Genomic DNA, 22,999 nt, shown 5'->3' with positions numbered 1-22,999 from the left:
AGCAATCGACAAGCAGTACTAACTTGTGATTGGTTAGTTAGAGCGAAAGTGCCGAACGCGGAGAAGTGTGTGAATGGTCTGCCCATGCAGAGGTATTGGCGCAGCGGGTGGCAACCGAGATCGTCACCTCGAAGCATGGCAGAAGTATTAATGAATATGTGTATGGATGGACTGCATACGCCGCGCTGGGAGTAGCGCAGGAATGTTGGTTCCTATGACTACTGATACCCCGCGGCGTGGCAGAGGAGTGTGGGTGAGCATCCAGTCAGCAAAGTCAGTCTCACACGGTACGAAAGGAATGAAAGGAACCTAAGCAAAATGTCCCACAAGGAATGCAAGAGCGAGTGTTAGGTCGAATGACTAGAGTAGTATGTGTCAGTGCGAACTGAATGAAAGAGGTGAGCAGTCTCACATGGTATGATAAAGGTGGGCATACAAGTCAGACTCACACAGTATGAGAGAGGTGGGCATACAAGTTAGACCCACATGGCATGAGAAGGGTGGGCACACAAGTCAGACCCACACGGCATGACAGAGGTGCAACAGAGTATGTAGGATGTGTTTGAGGGTGCGATAGAGTGAGCACCCAAGTAAGACTCGCATGGGACGGGTGCCTGTGTGAGCGAGAATGAGCGAGTACGTTAAGTACTGCCATCCCCCAGAAGTAGTACTGGGCGGTAGTTCCTGGGGGAAACGATGGTGGAGCCCAAGGGAGTTTAGTCGGTATTACCGGTACGGTCGAGTCCGACACTCCAGTACACTTCCGTGTGGTAGTTTGGCAACTACAATGCACGTGTGCTGGGTTAGTGTGTAAATGCATCCTCCCTTGTAAAAAAAAAAAAAAGACGTGCTCACAGATGAACCACGTGCTGATCGACGGACGGCATTTCACAGACGTTATAAGATCCTTCAGAGGCCCGAACATTGACTTAGTTAGCTACCTTGCAGTTGTAAACCTTCGAGTGCGACTATCCAGCGTCACAAATACACAAAAAACAGAACGACGCACCTAAATATCGCTGGATAAAGTAAGGAAGGCTTTATATTTCGGCCGTATGGATAGCCTCATTTACCCGATGCTTAAGAAAAGGCACGTACTAGAGTGCCCCAATTGTAGAGGGATTACGCTTCTGAACCAGCCGAAAAAAAAAATTGTGTCACGAATTCTGTTTAAGACTGAATTTCAGACAGACTATGGAGTCTTTTGACCAGGCATGTTTTCGTGAGAGATGATCTAAGACAGCACTATGGGGAATGTTGTGGCCAAAAATAGAAAAATTGACTTGCTTTGAATGACTTGTCTTGTTTACCATTTATTAGACAGATAGTTCAAACCTAGATTCCCAAATTTTCAGCCCTCTGCAATGAAAACTCATTGTGCCACAGACATAAATTGCGAAAATTGTAGAAAAAAATGCATTTCAAACAAATGCAAATTTCTCGGCGAATAATGGTGGGGAATAAATACACCTTTGGAAAGATAATTGTCTAAACTTTAAAATGGGTATGTTGTTGAGCTTACACGCGTGATTAAAATTAGTGAAAAATGAGTTATTATTGAAAAAAAAATGTTTTTTTTTGCCTAAGTTGGACTATATCTAGCAAGCAGGGCCGAGCTGTCTCAAGAGACCACCACCACAGTTTAGCTTAGGGTCTATACTATCTGCGGAACGAGAATACAGCTGCGGATAGCTGCGGATGAACGTCATTTTGGCACGAAAAAAAAGGATTTTTTTTGTAATTAACAATTATCGAGTGTAACGGGATGGATGAAACTTCTCGGCAGAAACTTCTCTATAGACCAACTCGTTTTTGATGGAGTTAGAATTTTAATTTCCTTCGTCTGTTTTCCGTCTATTGTAACAATTGTTTCTTCAATGTTTAGATTTATTTTCAGGACTAATTCGATTGAGAAACAGTTTAATTTTAAGAAATAGGTTTTAACGTTGTTGGGTGGATCGGATTTTCCTTCGATTAAGCACTATACACCGGGTTGTTTGGGTATATTAGAGCAGGCGATTTAGTCATTATTATAGAAGATACTTCTGCAACTCGACCTCGTATCCATCCGTTTCGCGTAGTATCTTCTATAATAATGACGTGTGGTCTAGGTGAATTGTTGTTTAAAGTCAGGACTAGGAAACCGAAATGTAAGTCTTTCTCTTTGAATTTAATTATGTATTAAAACTAATAAACTTGTATAGCTTTTAGCTCTAATATACCCAAACAACCCGGTGTATAGTGCTTAATCGAAGGAAAATCCGATCCACCCAACAAACTAAAAGATTTCGCTTACGATGCCTCGAAGTATGAGAAGTAAGACCGGAGAGAAATCTCACTGCCAAGCCTGTTTTCAACCCGATACGATGCGAATGGTGAGTTGCTGCACATGTGAACTTTGGTGGCATTACGAGTGCGTGGGTGTCGACGACGAGATAATGGCTCCGGATCGCACTTTCTTCTGTCCACGGTGTCAGAAACCATCCCCCACCGCCCCTAGGAAGTCCATAATCCAACCTACAACAAAAGCAGTCAGTATGTCCGGTGTATCCTCCTCCTCTAGCGCAAAACGCAAGAGGGCTCGTCTACAGTTGGAAAAACTCGAGGCACAAAAGGCTCTAATGGAAAAGCGACTAGAGCAAGCACGTCGAGAACAAATTGTAAGGCATGAGCAGGAGAAACAGTTGCAGGATGCTGAAATTGAACATGCAAGGTTGCAGATGGAGCAAACTATTCTGGAAGAATCGTTTCGTATTCGGGAAGAAGAACTAGAGGAAGAACTGGATGACAGAAGAAGCAACGTTTCAGAGCAAAGTGGAAATAGCAAGGTTCAGCAGTGGCAGAATGAACAACGGTTTGATAACCATCCCTCTCCGATTCCGGAACAGAACAACCACGTTTCAAGTGAACAACAAGTAGAGCAAGGTGATCAGGTTCCAGCATTATCAGGTATTACTTGCGATTATACTGCTATCGAACCAACATTAGGAGGCTTTGTTGATCAAAGGAAACCGGGAACTAGTTACGGGGGATTAGCCTTTAGTAATATGAGCGTGCCAGAAAAAAGGCAGAATACGTTTCCGTTAGCTAGTAGTCTAGTGGCCCAAACCACACTGGGTGTCAAGCAAAGTCAAGTGGTTAACAATAATGGGAATAGGAATATTGTTGACAGACGAGTGAACAGTGAAGTTGGTGATAATGTTCCGATTAGTGAAGAAACGATTCCACCTCACATTTCGGAACTGTTTCCAGTAAGACGGCCGGAGCCAATGCAGGTGTATCTGCCCTTGAAATGCCTCAGCGTCCATTGGGACACCGTTCTTCACAACAGCCGGTACCAACGCCGAGGAGAACGCGCCTACCTGAAACACGGCATCCGAGAATGGAACTGCGTCCTGAAGAGCAAAGAGTACAATCGTGGGGACCAACGCCTCAGCAGCTAGCAGCAAGACATGTTATGTCAAAGGAGCTACCAATCTTCAGCGGCAATCCAGAGGATTGGCCGCTATTTATAAGTTCGTACAAGAATACAACGGAAGCTTGTGGATACTCCGAAGCGGAGAATTTGGCGCGGTTACAGCGATGCCTCAAAGGACACGCACTGGAATCAGTTCGGAGCCGTCTTTTGCTGCCAGCAGGCGTACCACAAGTGATTGCTACGCTCAAGATTTTGTATGGTAGACCGGAGCTGCTGATCCACACATTATTACAAAAGATTCGCGAAGTTGCGGCGCCGAAGCACGACAGACTGGACACTTTGATTGGATTTGGAATGGCGGTTCAAAACTTATGTGACCACTTGGAAGCCGGTGGGCAAGAAGCCCAACTAAATAATCCGATGTTGCTCTTCGAACTGGTGGAGAAGCTTCCGGCAAATATGAAGCTAGACTGGTCGCTTTATAAGCAACGCTGCGGCGGAGTGAATCTTCAAGTATTCGCCCAATACATGTCTACGTTGGTTCGCGCTGCGACAGATGTAACGCTAGACTATGGCCCCAAACCTTCGCAATCACGACAGCAACGGGAGAAAAGCGGTAAGGATAAACACTTCTGCGGCGCACATTCCATGGACGAATCTACTCGTTCGGCGCGCCCGACAAAAGAGTTCATTGATAAACGGGATAGTACTCCAGGCCCAGTGTGCCTGATCTGCAAAGATCCAAAACACCGTGTGAAGGATTGTGATGAATTCGGTAAAAAAGCTGTGGACGAACGCTGGAAAGTCATCCAACAGTATAGTTTGTGTCGGAATTGCCTAGGCGCTCATGGGAGAAGACCATGCAAGATAAGCAAACGGTGCGAAGTGGAAGGATGCCAGATGAAACATCATTCAATGTTGCATTCGAACACCGTGAAGTCGGATAACAGTGAAAACAAGGCAAGTGGTTCGAGAGCTGTCACTAATTATCACACCGGCGGCAAGGCATCACTTTTTCGCATTCTTCCGGTAACTCTTCATGGCAACAATCGTTCCATGTCAGTGTTCGCTTTCTTGGATGATGGTTCGGAGCGTACTCTCGTGGAAGAAGATGTGGTGAAAAAGCTGGGAGTGGAAGGTGAACATCTTCCATTGTGCTTACAGTGGACGGCGAACGTGAAGAGAACGGAAGCAGGTTCACAGAGAATTGGGCTAGAAATTGCAGGACGATTAAGCAGTGCGAAGCATAAGCTGGTAGATGTACGTACAGTGAGCAAGTTGGATCTGCCACGACAAAGTATCCAGTATGCGAAGTTGGCGGAAACATTTCCATACTTACGAGGACTTCCCGTTCAAGATTATGAGAAAGCCGTTCCGTGCATTCTGATTGGAAACGACAACGCTCACGTCACGGCCACTTTAAAATTGCGTGAAGGACAACCAGGCGAGCCAGTAGCTGCGAAAACCAGGTTGGGTTGGACAATTTACGGAAAGAATTCGTGTAAATCGGAAAGTCCAGCTCATATTTTCCACATTTGCGAATGCTACAAGGATGAGTCGCTTCATGACCTGGTTACTCAATTCTTTTCCGTCGAATCATTGGGAATCACAGAAACGGCGTGTCCAGAATCCGAAAAAGTACAAAGGGCGAATCAAATTCTACGAGCGACCACGAAGCGGATGGGGCCGCGTTTCGAAACGGGTCTTATATGGAAATATGACAAATTTGAATTCCCGGATAGCTACGCCATGGCAGTAAGAAGACTTGAGTGTTTGGAACGTCGAATTCGAAGCGATCCTGTGATCGGAGAAAGCGTGATGCGACAGATGAGAGAGTATCAAATAAAGGGATATATCCATAAGGCGACAGAGGAGGAACTAGAAGGAGCTGATCCGCGGAGAGTTTGGTATTTGCCTCTTGGGGTTGCTTTAAACCCAAAAAAACCGACGAAGGTACGCATATTTTGCGATGCAGCGGCAAAGGTAGATGGGATATCTCTCAACACGATGCTCTTAAAAGGTCCCGATCTGCTCAACAGTTTACTGGCGGTGCTTTTTGGTTTTCGAGAAAAAAAGATCGCGCTTTGTGCAGATCTCAAGGAAATGTTCCACCAGGTACAAATAAGGAAGGAAGACAGACATGCCCAGAGACTGCTATGGCGTGAGGATTCATCCCACGAACCGGACATTTATTTGATGGATGTTGCCACATTTGGTGCTGCTTGTTCGCCCTGCTCGGCGCAATTTGTTAAAAATCTAAATGCGGCCGAACATGCAGAGAGTTTTCCTGCCGCCGTTGATGCCATTCTACGTAAACACTACGTGGATGATTATTTGGATAGCGCTGATAATGTGGACGAAGCCGTGAAGCTTGCGCTGGAAATCAAACACGTTCATTCCTTAGGGGGGTTTCAACTGCGGAATTGGTTATCTAACTCCCAAGATGTCCTCACACGGGTCGGGGATAATGATTCGGTTGCTGAAAAAAGCCTACAGCTGGATAAAGACAGTGTAACGGAACGCGTACTTGGAGTATTTTGGAAGTTAGAGAAGGATGTGTTCACGTTTTCGTCAGCAATGAGCACGCATGAAGAACGACCAACGAAAAGGCAAGCGTTGAGCATAGTCATGAGCACTAGACTGGCCCAGGAAACAAAAAGTTGTCTAATTCTACGGGGCACCCCCCAGGATTGTGTCTTAGGGTGAGACAATCAATCTCTGAAAATTTCAGCTCAATCGCTTGTTGCATAAGCTGGCGCATTTGATTTGAAGTTTGTATGGGGATTTCATCCAAAATGTATAGGAAAATACACCTCCGTCACTCATTCGATCTGGAAATTGGTTCTGATTGCTCGATTGACCTTAGAATTGCAAAAACGGCAGTTGGTATGCTACAGAACAATTTCACAGAACATTGTATGATGATTAAATGAACTTTTATATGGGTTTCGGCTGATGCGATTCGATCAAAAAACCCAAAAATACACAAATCAGCTCCTAATAATTCAGCCGAAAATTATATTAAAGTTTATTTAATCATCATGCAATGTTCTGTGAAATTGTTCTGTAGCATACCAACTGCCGTTTTTGCAATTTGAGGTCAATTGAGCAATCAGAACCAATTTCCAGATCGAATGAGTGACGGAGGTGTATTTTCCTATACATTTTGGCTGAAATCCCCATACAAACTTCAAATCAAATGCGCCAGCTTATGCAACAAGCGATTGAGCTGAAATTTTCAGAGATTGATTTTCTCACCCAAAGACACAATTCTGGGGGGTGCCCCGTGGAATTCGACAACATTTTTTTCTCCCCATAGTAATCTGGGCCAGTCTAATGAGCACGTTTGACCCACTAGGCTTCTTGGCACATTTTACCATACGTGGCAAGATTGTGATACAATCCTTATGGAGAGCGCAAACCATGTGGGATGAGTTAATACCGAACAAACTTTGTGAGCAATGGACCGCGTGGACTGGGCAATCTCAGTGTTTGCATCAAGTACGGAAAGCACGATGTTATTTTCCTCATCGATCCGTCCACCAAATCATTTCGCTACAGTTGCACGTATTTGTCGATGCGAGCGAAGAAGCTTTTGCGTGCGTGGCGTACTTTCGAGCAGAATTTAAAAAGCACTTCGAAGTGGCATTAGTTGCGGGCAAGTCGAAAGTGGCGCCACTCAAAGTTCTATCCATTCCACGAATGGAACTAATGGCAGCTGTAATCGGGGTACGGCTTATGAACACAATCATTGATGGGCACACTTTGCGAATCGACGAGTGCACCTTATGGAGCGATTCTAAAACCGTTCTGGCCTGGATAAACTCTGATCACCGTAAATACCGTCAATTTGTCGCCTGTCGCGTAGGCGAGATACTAACAAAAACGAAGCAGTGTCAATGGCGGTGGATACCGTCGAAAGATAATGTGGCGGACGATGCTACTAAATGGGGGAAAAACAATTGCTTGTCGTCTGATACACGGTGGTTCAAAGGTCGGGGTTTCTTCATCTTCACGAGGACCAATGGCCCACAGAAGCAAAAATTAAAGTGAATCAGACAACCGAAGAGCTTCGATCTTGTTTGGTACACCAAGAAGTGATAGCAAAGCACCAAGTGAAATGGGATCGCTTCTCGCAATGGAGCAGACTGTGGCATGCATCAGCGTATATCTATCGTTACGTAACGAATCTACGACGTAGAGCGAGAAAGGAGAATACACTAGGGGGACCGTTGAGACAAGAGGAACTTGCTGCTGGCGAGAATATTATCTGGCGGTGGATTCAAAGCGACGTGTTTCCCGATGAAGTGGCGACTCTTTCCGAAGCACGAGGAAATCTACTAAAACGGCAGGCGAAACTGGAAAAAACTAGTAAACTTCGTAAACTTTCTGCTTACATGGATGCTGCTGGAGTGGTGCGCATGGAGAGTCGGATAGCAGCGGCCACCTTTGCGTCATTCGACACACGGTTCCCAATTATTTTGCCAAAGGGTCACATAGGAACGAGACTGATGATAGGCTGGTACCATCAAAAGTATCTGCACGGAAATGCAGAGACCGTTGTAAATGAAATGAGGCAGCGTTTTTATGTACCAAACCTTCGAGCAGAAGTGCGCAAGGTGAAGAAGATGTGTCAACTGTGCAGAGTGAAGCAAGCGCTTCCGGTAGTTCCAAGAATGGCCCTGTTGCCTACGGCCAGATTAAAACCATACGAACGTCCGTTTTCATATGTAGGAGTGGATTATTTCGGACCAATCGCGGTGCGGGTGAATCGCACAACTGCCAAGAGATGGATTGCGTTGTTTACGTGCCTTACGATCCGCGCGGTACATCTGGAGCTAGTGCATACATTGTCGGCAGAGTCATGTAAAATGGCATTTCGTAGATTTATTGCTCGAAGAGGTGCACCAGCTGAAATCTACAGCGACCGCGGTACCAATTTTGTGGGTTCCAGTAAAGAGCTACGAAGAGAAATGGAAATCATCGAAGGACAACTCGAGGAAACGTTCACTAGTCCTAACACTAAATGGGTCTTCAACCCCGGCAGCTCCTCATATGGGTGGTGCCTGGGAACGTCTGGTGAGGTCGGTGAAAACAGCCCTGGCAGCGATGTACACTTCCAGGCTTCCCAACGAAGAGACATTGATGACCTTGCTAGCTGAGGCTGAAACCGTGGTGAACAGCAGACCATTGACATGCACACCACTGGAGACCGAGCAACAGGAAGCACTAACGCCGAACCATTTTTATTGTTGAGTTCCAGTGGAGTGGTGCAGGCTCCCACAATAATGGGAGATTCGAGGAATGCTTGTAGAAGTCAATGGAATTTAAGTCGGGAGATGATTAATCAGTTCTGGCGTAGGTGGGTCCATGAATACTTACCGGATCTTACACGTCGCACCAAATGGCACCAGGATGTGGAACCTATTAGAGCAGGCGATTTAGTCATTATTATAGAAGATACTACGCGAAACGGATGGATACGAGGTCGAGTTGCAGAAGTAATCGAAGGGAAAGATGGACGTGTTCGTCAAGCAGTAGTGCAAACAGCATCTGGAATACTGCGGCGTCCTATTGCAAAGCTGGCGCGACTGGATGTCTGTGAGAGTAAGGCGGAACCGTGCATACCGGATCAACCTTACGGGTCGGGGAATGTTACGGTGTAAGGTGCCAGTACCCATTGGTGGTAAAAGTCCCCATGCTGTAACCCCTTGGTGAGCTGAATCATCCCTCGGAATATCACTGAAGATGGACTGTCATTCGGTTATGTAGAATATGGGACAAAGTAAATTGAAAAGTAAAACGATAGTGTGCTTGAAGGTATGATTGTGAATTTATTAGAATGAATTTGTAATAATTATATATTATACTAGTATTTATATCAGCTCTGCGGAGACCGATGGTTCGGTGAAATATAGGAATACACTCAACCCTCTTTTTACGTCACTTATTGGGGGGACGTAAAACGAATGTGACGTAAAAAGAATTTTTGGTAAAATTTTTTGTATTTCACTTAATTTATTGATCGTGAGGATACTTTCAAATACATTCACTTACGTCTTGCATGAGGTATTGTAAGATCTCTCCAAATCCAGGTCTATGAGATGTTATAAGATCTCCAAATTGCCCTGGAGTTTGAATCAAATGGTCTACCTAATCAACCAAAGCCTTCATGATGTCCCAAGCCGTGGTATCAACTCAATTATGTCCTCCGAGGATTTGTCTTTCACTTGCGTCTCAAAACAAGACATATGAGATGTAGTAATATCTCCAAACCGTCCTGGAGTTTGAATCAAATGGTCTGCCGAATCAACCAAGGCTTCCATGATGTCCATAGCTGCGGTATCAACCCAATTATGTCCTCCGAGTATTTTTCTTTCACTTGCGTTTCAAATCCAGACATATGTGTGTGGGAGTCATCTGGCAGCATAATTAACTACGTGTGCTAAGAGACATTTGAATCAATCGCAGTAGGCTTCGCCTAGCTCCCCCAACAACACTCGTCCTCTTTCGCATCAAGCAGCAGTGAAGGTAAGACGTGCTTCTGTCCTGTCGTGGTAACCGAGACCTTTTCCCAAACGGCTGGTCACTCACAAGCCGATTTACACAATGGCGATCCTGCCAGACGGTCAAATATACAGAAGTTTGCTTCAATTATTTCTGCTTCAGTTGTTCAGTACATGTGATTTGTTCCTTTTTCTCTTTAATGGAATGTCTGAGAGTGAATAGAACTTTCCGCATTACTTTGCTGGTCGAGACATGTGTGATAGAAAAAAAAAGTATAAGTAATTGTGGAATCGGAAACCGGAAGTGAATATTAGAGCTGAGGAACAGTCAGGTACTGTAAATGTTTGATTAGTAGCAGGCAGTGGTTGGAGATAACCATTATAATAATTGGCAGCGGATCGAGATGACCGCGACGGAAGGTAGGTAGCGGCTCGAGACGACCGCGACGGAAGTTAGGCAGCGGATCGAGACGACCGCGACTGTGGATAGGAAGCGGATCGAGACGACCGCATTTATATATTTTTTAGAACGGTGGTTTGGAAGCGGCTCGAGACGACCGCGTTAAATTAACTAGGTAGCGGATCGAGACGACCGTGCAAAGTAGTGATGTAATAAAAAAACTAATTTAGTTCAGGCACGATTTAGGTTAGGCATGTCTTTATGTCGGTTTACATAGTTATTTTATAATGGTAATAGAAATTTGGAGTATGGGAAAATTTGAACGGTTTATTCTTATTAATACATATACTGTTATCAGACTTCAATTCTTGAACACCAATGGTCCTTAAACTGATAGTGCACCTCGTTATTACCAAACATTACTTACAGATTTCGAATTGTATCAGTTCAGCTCAATACAGATTCAATTTGCAAGTAACCAAAATGTCTGGAGGAAAGTATGTACGTGCCCCCGGTTACAAGGATAACTCGGAATATAACGATTATCTTATCGACGACATGTGGGCTGACGAGTCAGATATCGAAGGACAGGAAGAAAGACAAGATGATTACAGTGGTGGAGATAGCGACGACAGCTCTGGCTTCGGCGGTGTATACGACAACGTTGAGGAATCAACTGCTGAGGCGGCCGATGAAGAAAAAGCAGTCAATATCGACGGAAATAAGGACTACTCTCACCAAATAAAACAAATGCAAGCCACTCTGGACCAACTAGTGCAAGCCATGGGTTCCAATCAACCAATGTGGGGATCTAACACGGTGCCTCGTCAGACTGAAGACAGCTGGAATACTGGAAACGTTAACGTTGGAGCTACGACTAGCACAGCTAGTATCCGCTGGGAAAACATACAGCCGTTTCCCAATGACGTTCCGGCAAACAGGATGTGGGAGCAGTGGAGTCGCTTCATCGATCGGTTCGAAATTGCTGTTTCCCTCTCCAATATCAATGATCCAGTCAAACGGGCTCAAATGCTTTATTTGTCAATGGGAGAAAAGTTACAAGGAATAGCCCGGGCGGCTAGACTACGGCCGAGCCTTCAAGAACCTGACTGTTACGGCATTTTCGTGGGTAACATCGAAAGTTACCTTCGTTCTATGGTAGACGTCACAGCCGAACATGAAACGTTCACCAACCTGAAGCAGGAACCAAACGAACTGACGATTGCATTCCATGCTCGGCTGATGGAAAAAGTTCGTCTATGCGGTTATAGTAGCGAAGATCAGGACCGGTTCGTACGGGCGCAACTATTGAAAGGAATGCGGAACAAAGATTTGGTAAAACTGCACGAACTTTTGGCTATGAGACCCTTTTCGTAGTACAATCTGCTACCCGCGAGGAGGCATACACTGCTGAAACGGCACAATCGGATCCCAATCAAGCATTCGCAATAGCCCAGCATCATGTCCGAGCACCTGGAAAATCACAGCAATGGAAGCGAAAGAACGAAGAAGCGGATGATAGGTGGATCGACTCGAAAAGACGCGCGATGGTCGAACGCAGGAACCGAGGTATGGGACGTCGATCACGGTGCCCTAAGTGTAACCGTCTTTTTCACAAATTCGGATCATGCCCGGCAATCAACGTTAACTGCAACACTTGCGGTGAACGGGGACATTTTGCTATAGTATGTCGAAGGAAAATTGCCAACCAGTTACGCGCGGAGCGGGATAATTCACCAGGCTGGAGAATGGATGAAAACGACGAAAAGGTAAAAACGTGATCAAATGAATAACAATGTATTTTTTGTCTATCTTGTAGCCGTCAAATAAACTATAGTTATTTCCTTACTTAAACTGCTTTTATTGCCTTCGCCTTCCAGGAAATAAACGCAATTTCGTTGGCAGACACTTTAATACATTGCCATGTAGGAAAGTCAAAACCGATTCGTTTTATGATTGATTCCGGGGCGGATGTCAACACGATAGGTGGAGATGACTGGATAAACCTCAAACGTGAATTTCTGTCAGGAAGCGCTATGCTGGAGCCCATTAAAATGACAAATGATGGTGGCATTTGCTCGTATGCCTCTGCAAAACCCATCTCTGTAAAGGGTGCTTTTAAAGCTATAATTGAGGTAGTAGGACACAGCAAGCCTTCGATACTAGCGGTGTTTTATGTCGTTGATCAAGGATCCCGTTCGCTGTTAGGCCGCTCCACGGCTAGCGACTTAAGGCTGCTTAAAGTTGGTCTAAGCGTCAATAGCTGCGAAAAAACGTTCCCCAAAGTTCCAGGAGTCCGGGTTAAATTCAGTGTTGATCCATCCGTACCTCCGGCAAAAATGCGTATTACAATGTACCAGCAGCGTACAGAGAGAGCGCAAGAGCTCGGCTTTCAGAGATGGAAAATCAAGGGATCATCGAACGTGTGACATCGGCCCCCGACTGGATCAGCGGCATGTCGGCAGTGGCTAAAGGAAAAACGATTTCCGACTTGTCGTTAATATGAAGGCACCGAACCGTGCAATCAAAAGAGAGTACTATCGCTTACCATCATTGGACGAAATGAGAACCAAACTCCACGGGGCAAAGTACTTTACGAAGCTTGATTTGTCCAATGCGTTTTACCATTTGGAGCTCCACGAACAATCCAGGGACCTCACCACTTTCTTGACTGAAAATGGCATGTTTCGGTTCACGCGCCTGATGTTCGGAGTGAACTGCGCCCCGGAAATCTTCCAGCGGGAGATGTCAAGACTACTCTTAGGAGAGCAAAACGTCATAGTGTATATTGACGACATCCTTATGTTTGCTGATAACTTGGATCAACTTCGCGGAACTGTAGCTCGTGTGTTGAGGATTCTTAGAGCAAATCATTTGACGTTGAACTCTGCTAAATGTGAATTCGATAAAAAGCGTATAAGATGGCTTGGGCACGAACTCGATGAAAAGGGGTTTAATATCGACGAGGAGAAGGTAAAGGATATACGTAGGTTTCGACAACCGAACACCGTATCCGAGCTACGAAGCTTCCTGGGACTAGCTTCCTTTGTAAGCCCATACATCCGAGGCTTTGCCGACATAGCAAACCCGCTGTGGGCACTCACGAACAGCTCGAACGGTTGGAATTGGGGTCAGGAGCATTCGAAAGCCTTTGAAAAGCTGAAGGACCAAATTGTTCATTGCACAACTTCTCTAGGATATTTTTCGGACCAGGATAGAACCATCGTTTATACGGACGCATCTCCGCATGCTCTCGGCGCCGTTCTCGTCCAGGAAGACAACAGGAATCCCCCACGTGTTATAAGTTTCGCGTCAAAGGCCTTAACGACGACTGAAAAAAAATATCCGCAGAACCAGCGCGAAGCTCTTGCTGCTGTATGGGCGGTAGAGCATTTTGCCTACTATCTATTAGGACGCCCCTTTACGCTCCGTACCGATGCACAAGGTTTTACATTTATACTGAACAGGTCAAGAGAGGATTCTAAGCGAGCGTTGAACAGGGCAGATGGATGGGCGCTTAGACTCAGCCCTTATAGTTTTGACGTACAGTATGTAAGAGGACGTGAAAATATAGCTGATCCTTCTTCGCGGCTGTATGAAGGCGTGGATGACCCGTTCGAAGACGGCGTTAGCCCTTGGGAGCTTGCTTCCCTGGAAGTGAACAGAATCGAATTTTTAACCGAGAAGGACATTGCAGACGCCACTGTCAAAGATAAACAGCTTACCGAGGTAAAACTTTGACATTTGCTTATCCTTGTGGCAAAATGTATTGATCTTTTAAATTGTATTTCACTGACAGGTAATAGATGCCGTGGAAACGGGCGTTTGGCCGAAGCACTTGAAACAGTTTCAGGTGCAAGGGAATTATTTAACCACACGAGAAGGACTGTTGATTAAAACGGGTTGCGCGGTCATAGCTGAGAGTATCCAACAGGAAACTTTGGCGGTAGCTCATTCAGGCCATCCATCGACTGCAAAGTTTAAGAGTATTCTCAGGGAACGTGTATGGTGGCCGGGAATGACGAAGGACGCTGAAGCTTGGGTAACATCTTGTGGTGTTTGTGCAACTAACGGAAGGCCCGAACGGCCAACACCCATGACTCGTGTGTTTGCCCCACAAACTGTATGGAAGACCATTGGCATAGATCTCAATGGTCCCTATAACAAATTTGGCGGGGTTTCTATTCTAGTTTTAGTGGACTATCGTTCGCGATACGTTATCGCTAAGCCCGTGAGATCGACAAGTTTCGCGCATACCCGAAAAATCTTGGACGAAATTTTTGAAAAGGAAGGCTATCCTCAGACTATAAAATCGGATAATGGGCCTCCATTTAACGGAGATGAATATAAGATGTACTGCTCAGAGCGTGGCATCAATGCAACTTTCTCCACGCCGTTATATCCCCAACAGAACGGGTTGGCTGAGAGTTGCATGAAGTTGGTGAATAAAGCAATGAGTGCCGCTTCTGCTAGTGGAACACCCTATGAAAATGAACTAAGTGCAGCCGTCCAAGCGTATAACGCAGCTACTCACTCCGTTATCGGAGTACCACCGGAAGAGGTGATGACGGGTCGGAAAATAAGGCGTAGACTACCGCTTCTATGCCGTGGAAAGGCTAATTTCGATGATAACCTGCTTAATGCTAAAGATCTGAAGTCGAAAACAGAGGCTAAGCAGCGAGAAGATGCGAAACGAGGGGCTCGACAATGTCGAATCAGACCAGGGGACACCGTTGTTGTAGAACGTCAGCCTCGGATGAAAGCGGAATCACGGTTTGACCCTCGAAAGTACACAGTGACGAAAGAAGAAAATGGAATGCTTGTTTTGTGTGACGAAAGCGGTCAGATCATTAAAGGCACGTGTCACAGACCAAGCGAGTTTTTAATTGGAGGAACGAAGACGGGATAAGCCAAACAGTTGATCATAACCGTGGTAGTGCTGATCCGGAAATATTTGCTCCGTTGGTAAAGAGAACGCAACGTGAAAAAGGAAACGTTGTGTCTGAACGTCCGATTCGAACAAAAAGAAAACCAGTGTATTTGGGAGACTACATCAACGCCATTGAAAATTAATAATATCAAACAGAATTGTAATGTTTTTTTTCACAACCTAATAAATAATTATAACTAGCATAAAAAAATCGTCAGCCTCGATTTTTTTTTGTGAAAGAGGGGGATGTGTGGGAGTCATCTGGCAGCATAATTAACTACGTGTGCTAAGAGACATTTGAATCAATCGCAGTAGGCTTCGCCTAGCTCCCCCAACAACACTCGTCCTCTTTCGCATCAAGCAGCAGTGAAGGTAAGACGTGCTTCTGTCCTGTCGTGGTAACCGAGACCTTTTCCCAAACGGCTGGTCACTCACAAGCCGATTTACACAATATGAGATGTAGTAAGATCTCCAAATTGTCCTGGAGTTTGAATCAAATGGTCTACCGAATCAATCAAGGCTTCCATGATGTCCCCAGTCTCGGTGTCAACCCAATTATATCCTCCGATTATTTGTCTGTCACTTCCGTCTTCGACTCTTGCATGTATGAAGTTGTAAGATCTCCAAATTGTCCTGGAGTTTGAATCAAATGGTCTACCGAATCTACTGAGGCTTGCATGATGTCCTCAGCCGCGGTATCATCCCAATCATGCCTTCCGAGTATTTGTCTTTCACTTGCGTCTCAAGTCCAGGTATATTAGATGTTTTAAGATCTCCAAATTGTCCTGGAGTTTGAATCAAATGGTCTACAGAATCAACCAAGGCTTCCACGATGTCCAGAGCCGCGGTGTTAACTCAATTTTGTCTTCTGAGTATTGGTCTTTTACTAACGTCTCAAATACAGGTATATTTGATATTGTAAGATCTCCAAATTGTCCTGGAGTTTGAATCAAATGGTCTATCGAATCAACCAAAGACTTCATGATGTCCTAAGCCGTGCTTTCAACTCAATTATGTTCTCTGAGTATTTTGCCTTTCACTTGCGTCTTGAAACAAGACATATGCGGTGTTGTAAGATCTCCAATTTGTCCTGGAGTTTGAATCAAATAGTCTAATGAATCAACCAAGGCTTCAATGGTGCTCCCAGCCGTGGTCAAACCCCAAGTATTTGTCTTTCACTTACGTTGAAAATCCAGGCATATTAGATGTTTTAAGATCTCCAATTTTTCTGGAGTTTGAATCAAATGGTCTACTGAGGCTTGCACGATGTCCTCAGCTGTGGTATCATTCCAATCATGCCCTCCGAGTATTTGTCTTTTACTTGCGTCTCAAGTCCATGTATATGAGATGTTTTAAGATCTGCAAATTGTCCTGGAGTTTGAATCAAATGGTCTACAGAATCAACCAAAGCTTCCACGATGTCCCCAGCCTCGGTGTCAACCCAATTTTGTCTTCTGAGTATCGGTCTTTTACTAACGTCTCAAACACAGGCATATTCGATATTGTAGGATCTCCAAATTGTCCTGGAGTTTTAATCAAATGGTCTATCGAATCAACCAAAACCTTCGTGATGTCCTAAGCGGTGGTATCAACTAAATTATGTTCTTTGAGTATTTGTCTTACAATTACGTGTCAAAACAAGACATATGAGGTGTTGTTAGCTCTCCAAATTGTCCTGGAGTTTGAATCAATTGGTTTAATGAATCAACCAAGGTTTCCATGGCGCCCCCAGTCGCGGTATCAACCCAATTATGTCCTCCGATTATTTGTCTTTCACTAACGTATCTCATCCAGACATGATATGTTTTAAAATCTCCGAATTGTTCTGGAGTTTGAATCAAATGTTCTGCCGAATCAAACAAGCCTTTCACGATGTCCCCAGCCACGGCGTCAACCCAATTTTGTTTTCTGAGTATTAGTCTTTCACATGTAAGATGTTGTAAGATCTTTAAATTATCCTGGAGTATGAATCAAGTGGTCTACCAAATCAACCAAGACTTGCGATATCAACTCAATATCAGGGGGCCCTCCTTAGCCGCGCGTCTTACCGCACGGCTAAGGAGGGCCCCCTTTACCGAAGTCATGTAAAGCTAATAATGGTTTTCATGACCTTTATAAAACTGAAAATAATCCTTGGGATGTTTGTCTGACTTATGCTGCTCGGGTTGTTACCGCGGCTGGGGGCATCATTAAGGCCTTGGTTGATTCGGCAGACCATTTGATTCAAGCTCCAGGACGATTAGGAGATCTTAAAACAACTCATAAGACAAATACCCTGGAAACATAATTGAGCTGATACCACAGCATGGGATATCATAGAAGCCTTGGTTGATTCGATAGACCATTTGATTCAAACTCCTGGACAGTTTAGATATCTTACAACATCTCTTATGTCTGGATTTGAGACGCAAGTGAAAGAGAAATACTCGGAGGACATAATTGGGTTGATACCGCGACTGGAGACATCATGGAAGCCATTGCTGATTCGGTAGACCATTTGATTTATACTCCAGAACAACTTGGAGATCTTAGAAAATCTCATATGCCTGGATTTGAGACGCAAGTGAAAGACAAATACTCGGAGGACATAATTGGGTTGATACCGCGACTGGAGACATCATGGAAGCCATTGATGATTCGGTAGACCATTTGATTCAAATTCCAGAACGATTTGGAGATCTTACTACATCTCATATGTCTGGATTTGAGACGCAAGTGAAAGACAAATACTTGTAGGACATAATTGGGTTATTACCGCAGCCATGGGCATCATGGAAGCCTTGGTTGATTCGGCAGACCATTTGATTCAAACTCCAGGACGATTTGGAGATCTTATTACATCTCATATGTCTAGATTTAAGACCCAAATGAAAGACAAATAATCGGAGGACATAATTGGGTTGATACCGCCGCTGAGATCAGCATGAAAGCCGTGGTTAATTCGGTAGACCATTTGATTTAAACTCCAGGGTGATTGGTAGATCTTATAACATCTCATATGCTTGGATTTGAGACCCAAATGAAATACAAGTACTTAGAGGACTTAATTGGGTTGATACCACGGCTAAGAACATCATGGAAGCCTTGGTTGATTCGGCAGACCATTTGATTCAAACTTCAGGACAACTTGGAGATCTTACTACATCTCATATGTCCGTATTTGAGACACAAGTAAAAGACAAATTCTCGGAAGACAAAATTGGGTTGATACCACGGCTGGGGACATCATGAAAGCCTTGGTTCATTCGGTAGAACATTTGATTCAAACTCCAGGACGATGTAAAGATCGTACTACATCTCATATGTCTGGATTTGAGACTCAAGTGAAAGACAAATACTCGGAGGACATAATTGGGTTGATACCGCGGCTGGGGACATCATGGAAGCCTCGGTTGATTCGACAGACCATTTGATTTAAATTTCAAGACGATTTGGAGATCTTATTACATCTCATATGTCTGGATTTGAGACGCAAGTGGAAGACAAATACTCGGAGGACATAATTGGGTTATTACCGCAGCCAGGAACATCATGGAAGCCTTGGTTGATTCGGCTGACCATTTGATTTAAATTTCAGGACGATTTGGAGATCTTATTACATCTCATATGTCTGGATTTGAGACGCAAGTGGAAGACAAATACTCGGAGGACATAATTGGGTTATTACCGCAGCCATGAACATCATGGAAGCCTTGGTTGATTCGGCTGACCATTTGATTCAAACTCCACGACGATTTGGAGATCTTACAACAGCTCATGTGCCTGGATTTGAAATCCAAATGAAAGACAAATACTCGAAGGACATAATTGGGTTGATACCACGGCTGGGGACATCATGGAAGCCTCGGTTGATTCGGCAGACCATTTGATTCAAACTCCAGGACGATTTGGAGATCTTACTACATCTCATATGTCTGGATTTGAGACCCAAGTGAAAGACAAATACTCGGAGGACATAGTTGGGTTGATACCGCGGCTGGGGACATCATGGAAGCCTCGGTTGATTCGGCAGACCATTTGATTCAAACTCCAGGACGATTTGGAGATCTTACTACATCTCATATGTCTGGATTTGAGACCCAAGTGAAAGACAAATACTCGGAGGACATAATTGGGTTGATACCGCGGCTGAGGACATCATGGAAGCCTCGGTTGATTCGGCAGACCATTTGATTCAAACTCCAGGACGATTTGGAGATCTTACTACATCTCATATGTCTGGATTTGAGACGCAAGTGAAAGACAAATACTCGGAGGACATAATTGGGTTATTACCGCAGCCATGGACATCATGGAAGCCTTGGTTGATTCGGCAGACCATTTGATTCAAACTCCAGGACGATTTGGAGATCTTACTACATCTCATATGTCTGGATTTGAGACCCAAGTGAAAGACAAATACTCGGAGGACATAATTGGGTTGATACCGCGGCTGGGGACATCATGAAAGCCTTGGTTGATTCGGCAGACCATTTGATTCAAACTCCAGGACGATTTGGAGATCTTAGAACATTTCTTATGCCTGGATTTAAGACGCGAGCAAAAGACAAATACTTGGAGGACATATTTGGGATGAATCCGCGGCTGAGGAGTCCAGGGAATTATTGGATGACCAGGAAAGGAACGGCTGCTTAAGACATATTGAGTTTGGTTTAATAGATCATATGGAGCGTGAACCATTTTAAAGATATAACAGCCCATCGGTTACGCGGGTAGACCTAAAGACCTATATTCCAGGGTTTTCTTGTATGACCTGGAACGGAATTTGGTTTAATATTTGATATAGGGCATAAACCATTTTTTACAAGAGATAACAGCTCTTTCGCTACGCTTGTAGACCTTAGATCCTTGGTTACGCGTGTAGACTCCAGGAAATTCTTGGATGACCTAGAACGGAACAATTGTTGAAGGTAAATGATGTATATACAAACCATCTAATTTGTTCTTTGGATTTCTAAGAGTGCCTTCTTATAGGCTTACTTTTGGATGTCAATAATGTTTCAAATTCTTTTTACGTCACGTGCCGTAAAAAGGAGGACGTAAAACGAAGTGACGTATAAAAAACTGCCGTAAAAAGAGGGTTGAGTGTAATAAAATCAGAACCTAAAAAGAACTAATAGTAAGTAATCATTGAAGTAATCATATTCACTTAAATGTGAGGTTAATCGCAGACAATGATCTACAGTTTTTGAAGCTTGCGGTAGAAGAATAGGTGAATTGTTGTTTAAAGTCAGGACTAGGAAACCGAAATGTAAGTCTTTCTCTTTGAATTTAATTATGTATTAAAACTAATAAACTTGTATAGCTTTTAGCTCTAATATACCCAAACAACCCGGTGTATAGTGCTTAATCGAAGGAAAATCCGATCCACCCAACAAACGTGTTCACTTGGTATTGTTTTTGTGTGATGTACATATTTTAGTCAGAGAATTTGTCAACGCAAAGGTGGTAATATTGTTTTTTACGTACTCTCGGTTGTCGAGAAGCGATCTATTATAGAGCCGGCTGGGTATTGCAGATTGCATTAGGGTGCGTCGCGGACATACCCCCGACCGTATTGCTAGTGAAACCTTCAGCTATACCCGAATTTAAAGCGACGTTCAGCATAGCCAGCTTTGACACTGGTCGTTGATGAATGCCCGTAGACGTTTGTAGCTCAACTCTCCTAACTCGTCCGTCTTTTCCGGGAAAAACTCGCAAAATTCTTCCTCTTTTCCAGCTGTTTCTTTCCTTTTCGTTGGCTATCATTACCAGATCTCCTACTTGGGCATTGCGTTGTTCTCCAAACCATTTTGACTGGGGTGATATGACTGGCAGGTACTCTTTAAGCCATCGCCTCCAAAACTTGTCGAGCATCACCTGGATTATACCCCAATTCGAGCGGAGAGCGGCTACTTCATTCACTGGCTTCGTGGCTGGCTGAACTACTCCACTGGAGCTTAGAAGCAAAAAATGATTAGGCGTTAATGCTTCATGCTCCTCGCTGTCCAAAGGTAAATAGGTTAACGGTCGTGAGTTCACCAGCGATTCTACTTCAGCAAGTACTGTACCCAGAGCTTCGTCGTCAGGTCGTCTTCCTCTCAGCAGACAGTTGAGAGCTGTTTTTACGGACAGTACAAGTCTCTCCCATGCGCCTCTCTCCCATGTGAGGAGCATACGGTGGGTTGAACTTCCACTGCATTTTATAGTTGGTGATAAGCGGCGCAAGTGTTCCGTTGATTTCCCGTATTTGCTTGGACAATTCGCTGTTTACACCCTGGAAATTAGTCCCCTGATCGGAATACACCTCCTGGGGAGCACCTCTTCTTGCGATGAATCTTCGGATGGCTTGTTTGCAGGAATCAGTTGACATCGTTGCTGCTACTTCCAGATGTATTGCCCCAGTTGTTAAACATGTAAACAAAGCTACCCATCGCTTCACGTTTGCCCTTCCGATACGAACAACCAGTGGTCCGAAGTAATCCAAACCTACGAACGTAAATGCTCTAACATATGGTGTTATACGCGCTAACGGCAGTGGACCCATTTTCAGAACCCGAAGTACTGCTCTGTACACCGAGCACCAGATGTAGCGCTTTGTCATTTTCCGTACAGCAGTTCTTAGTTCCGGTACGTGGTACCTTTGTCGGATTTCATTGACCACGGTTTCTCCATTCGCGTGACCATATTTCCGGTGGTACCAGTCGATCAGAAGATATGTTACATAATGATCTTTGGGTATTACAACTGGATACTTCGTGTCGTATGGCACATAAGATGACGCAACAATTCGGCTGTTCTTTCTCAAAATGTTTCCTTCACCAAGAAACGGAGACAATTTGTAGATTCGGCTGCTTTTCTCCAAACTTATTTGCTGATGAAAAGGAAGTTATCTTATCTCAGAATTAATCTCTTCGTACAGAAGAGTTTCCGAAAAAAATGCGGAACCAATTCTTTTACGCTGACAGTTGTTGTAGAAACGACGTATATGAGCCGCTGTTCTAATAAGCTTCTCCCATTCTGAAAATCGTTGAAAGAGTATCGCAGGTTCAGCTAAGTGCTGTGCATGAACGTGAACGTCACGTAGCTCCTCGGTTGTGTACTCCGTCGTCGAAAGTTCTTCTTTAGGCCACCGACTCTCATCCTCGTATAGGAATGAAGGACCCTTGAACCACCGACAGCTCTCCACATAGTTGGGCCCTGTACCCCATTTTGTAGCCTCATCTGCCACGTTCTGTTTTGTCGGTACCCATCTCCAATCCGTACATTTTGTTTGATCTAGTATCTCCGTAACTCGGAACGCAACCAATTGCCGGTATCTTCGCTGATCGGAACGGAGCCAAGCCAGTACCTTTCTGGAATCACTCCACATAATGTTTCGTTTGGAAACTCGGATCGTGGAACTGCAAATCTCTCAACTTCATCGGGAGCACACGCATACTCACCGATGTGCTCAAGGACCGTGGATTTGGCATCGTAGCGCTGCAGGAGGTTTGTTGGAAAGGAATAAATGGTGCGAACGTTTAGAGGTAATCATACCATCTATCAGAGCTGCGGCAACACACACGAGCTGGGAACAGCTTTCATAGTGATGGGCGATATGCAAAGGCGCGTGATCGGGTGGTGGCCGATCAATGAAAGAATGTGCAGGTTGAGGATCAAAGGCCGGTTCTTCAACTTCAGCATAATCAACGTCCATAGCCCACACTCCGGAAGCACTGATGATGATAAGGACGCATTCTACGCGCAGCTGGAACGTGAGTACG

The 22,999-nt window shown here is 44.6% G+C and overlaps 2 protein-coding genes across 2 annotated transcripts; both read left to right on the top strand.

Moving 5' to 3' along the window:
• The first annotated feature begins 3,457 nt into the window (after positions 1-3,457).
• Positions 3,458-8,580, top strand: LOC134222837 (uncharacterized). Its single transcript, XM_062701984.1, has 2 exons — positions 3,458-6,027; positions 7,413-8,580. The coding sequence occupies exons 1-2, from the start codon at positions 3,458-3,460 to the stop codon at positions 8,578-8,580; spliced, it is 3,738 nt and encodes a 1,245-aa protein (XP_062557968.1).
• A 4,246-nt stretch (positions 8,581-12,826) lies between these two features.
• Positions 12,827-15,233, top strand: LOC134222836 (uncharacterized protein K02A2.6-like). The gene is made up of 2 exons (XM_062701983.1): positions 12,827-14,053; positions 14,124-15,233. The coding sequence occupies exons 1-2, from the start codon at positions 12,827-12,829 to the stop codon at positions 15,231-15,233; spliced, it is 2,337 nt and encodes a 778-aa protein (XP_062557967.1).
• Positions 15,234-22,999: the final 7,766 nt, after the last annotated feature.

This window comes from Armigeres subalbatus, chromosome 3 (assembly GCF_024139115.2).
Source record: "Armigeres subalbatus isolate Guangzhou_Male chromosome 3, GZ_Asu_2, whole genome shotgun sequence".
NCBI classification, from domain to species: Eukaryota; Metazoa; Arthropoda; class Insecta; order Diptera; family Culicidae; genus Armigeres; species Armigeres subalbatus.
This window is presented reverse-complemented; position numbering and strand designations above follow the sequence as displayed.

What these genes read in the sequence shown, in the direction of transcription:
- LOC134222836 (XM_062701983.1), top strand. Translation starts at nt 12,827, where the DNA reads ATGAAGGCACCGAACCGTGCAATCAAAAGAGAGTACTATCGCTTACCA. An exon ending in AAGATAAACAGCTTACCGAG is followed by an intron (nt 14,054 to 14,123) that starts GTAAAACTTTGA and finishes TTTCACTGACAG; the next exon opens with GTAATAGATGCCGTGGAAAC.
- LOC134222837 (XM_062701984.1), top strand. Translation starts at nt 3,458, where the DNA reads ATGTCAAAGGAGCTACCAATCTTCAGCGGCAATCCAGAGGATTGGCCG. An exon ending in GAAGAACGACCAACGAAAAG is followed by an intron (nt 6,028 to 7,412) that starts GCAAGCGTTGAG and finishes GGTGGTTCAAAG; the next exon opens with GTCGGGGTTTCTTCATCTTC.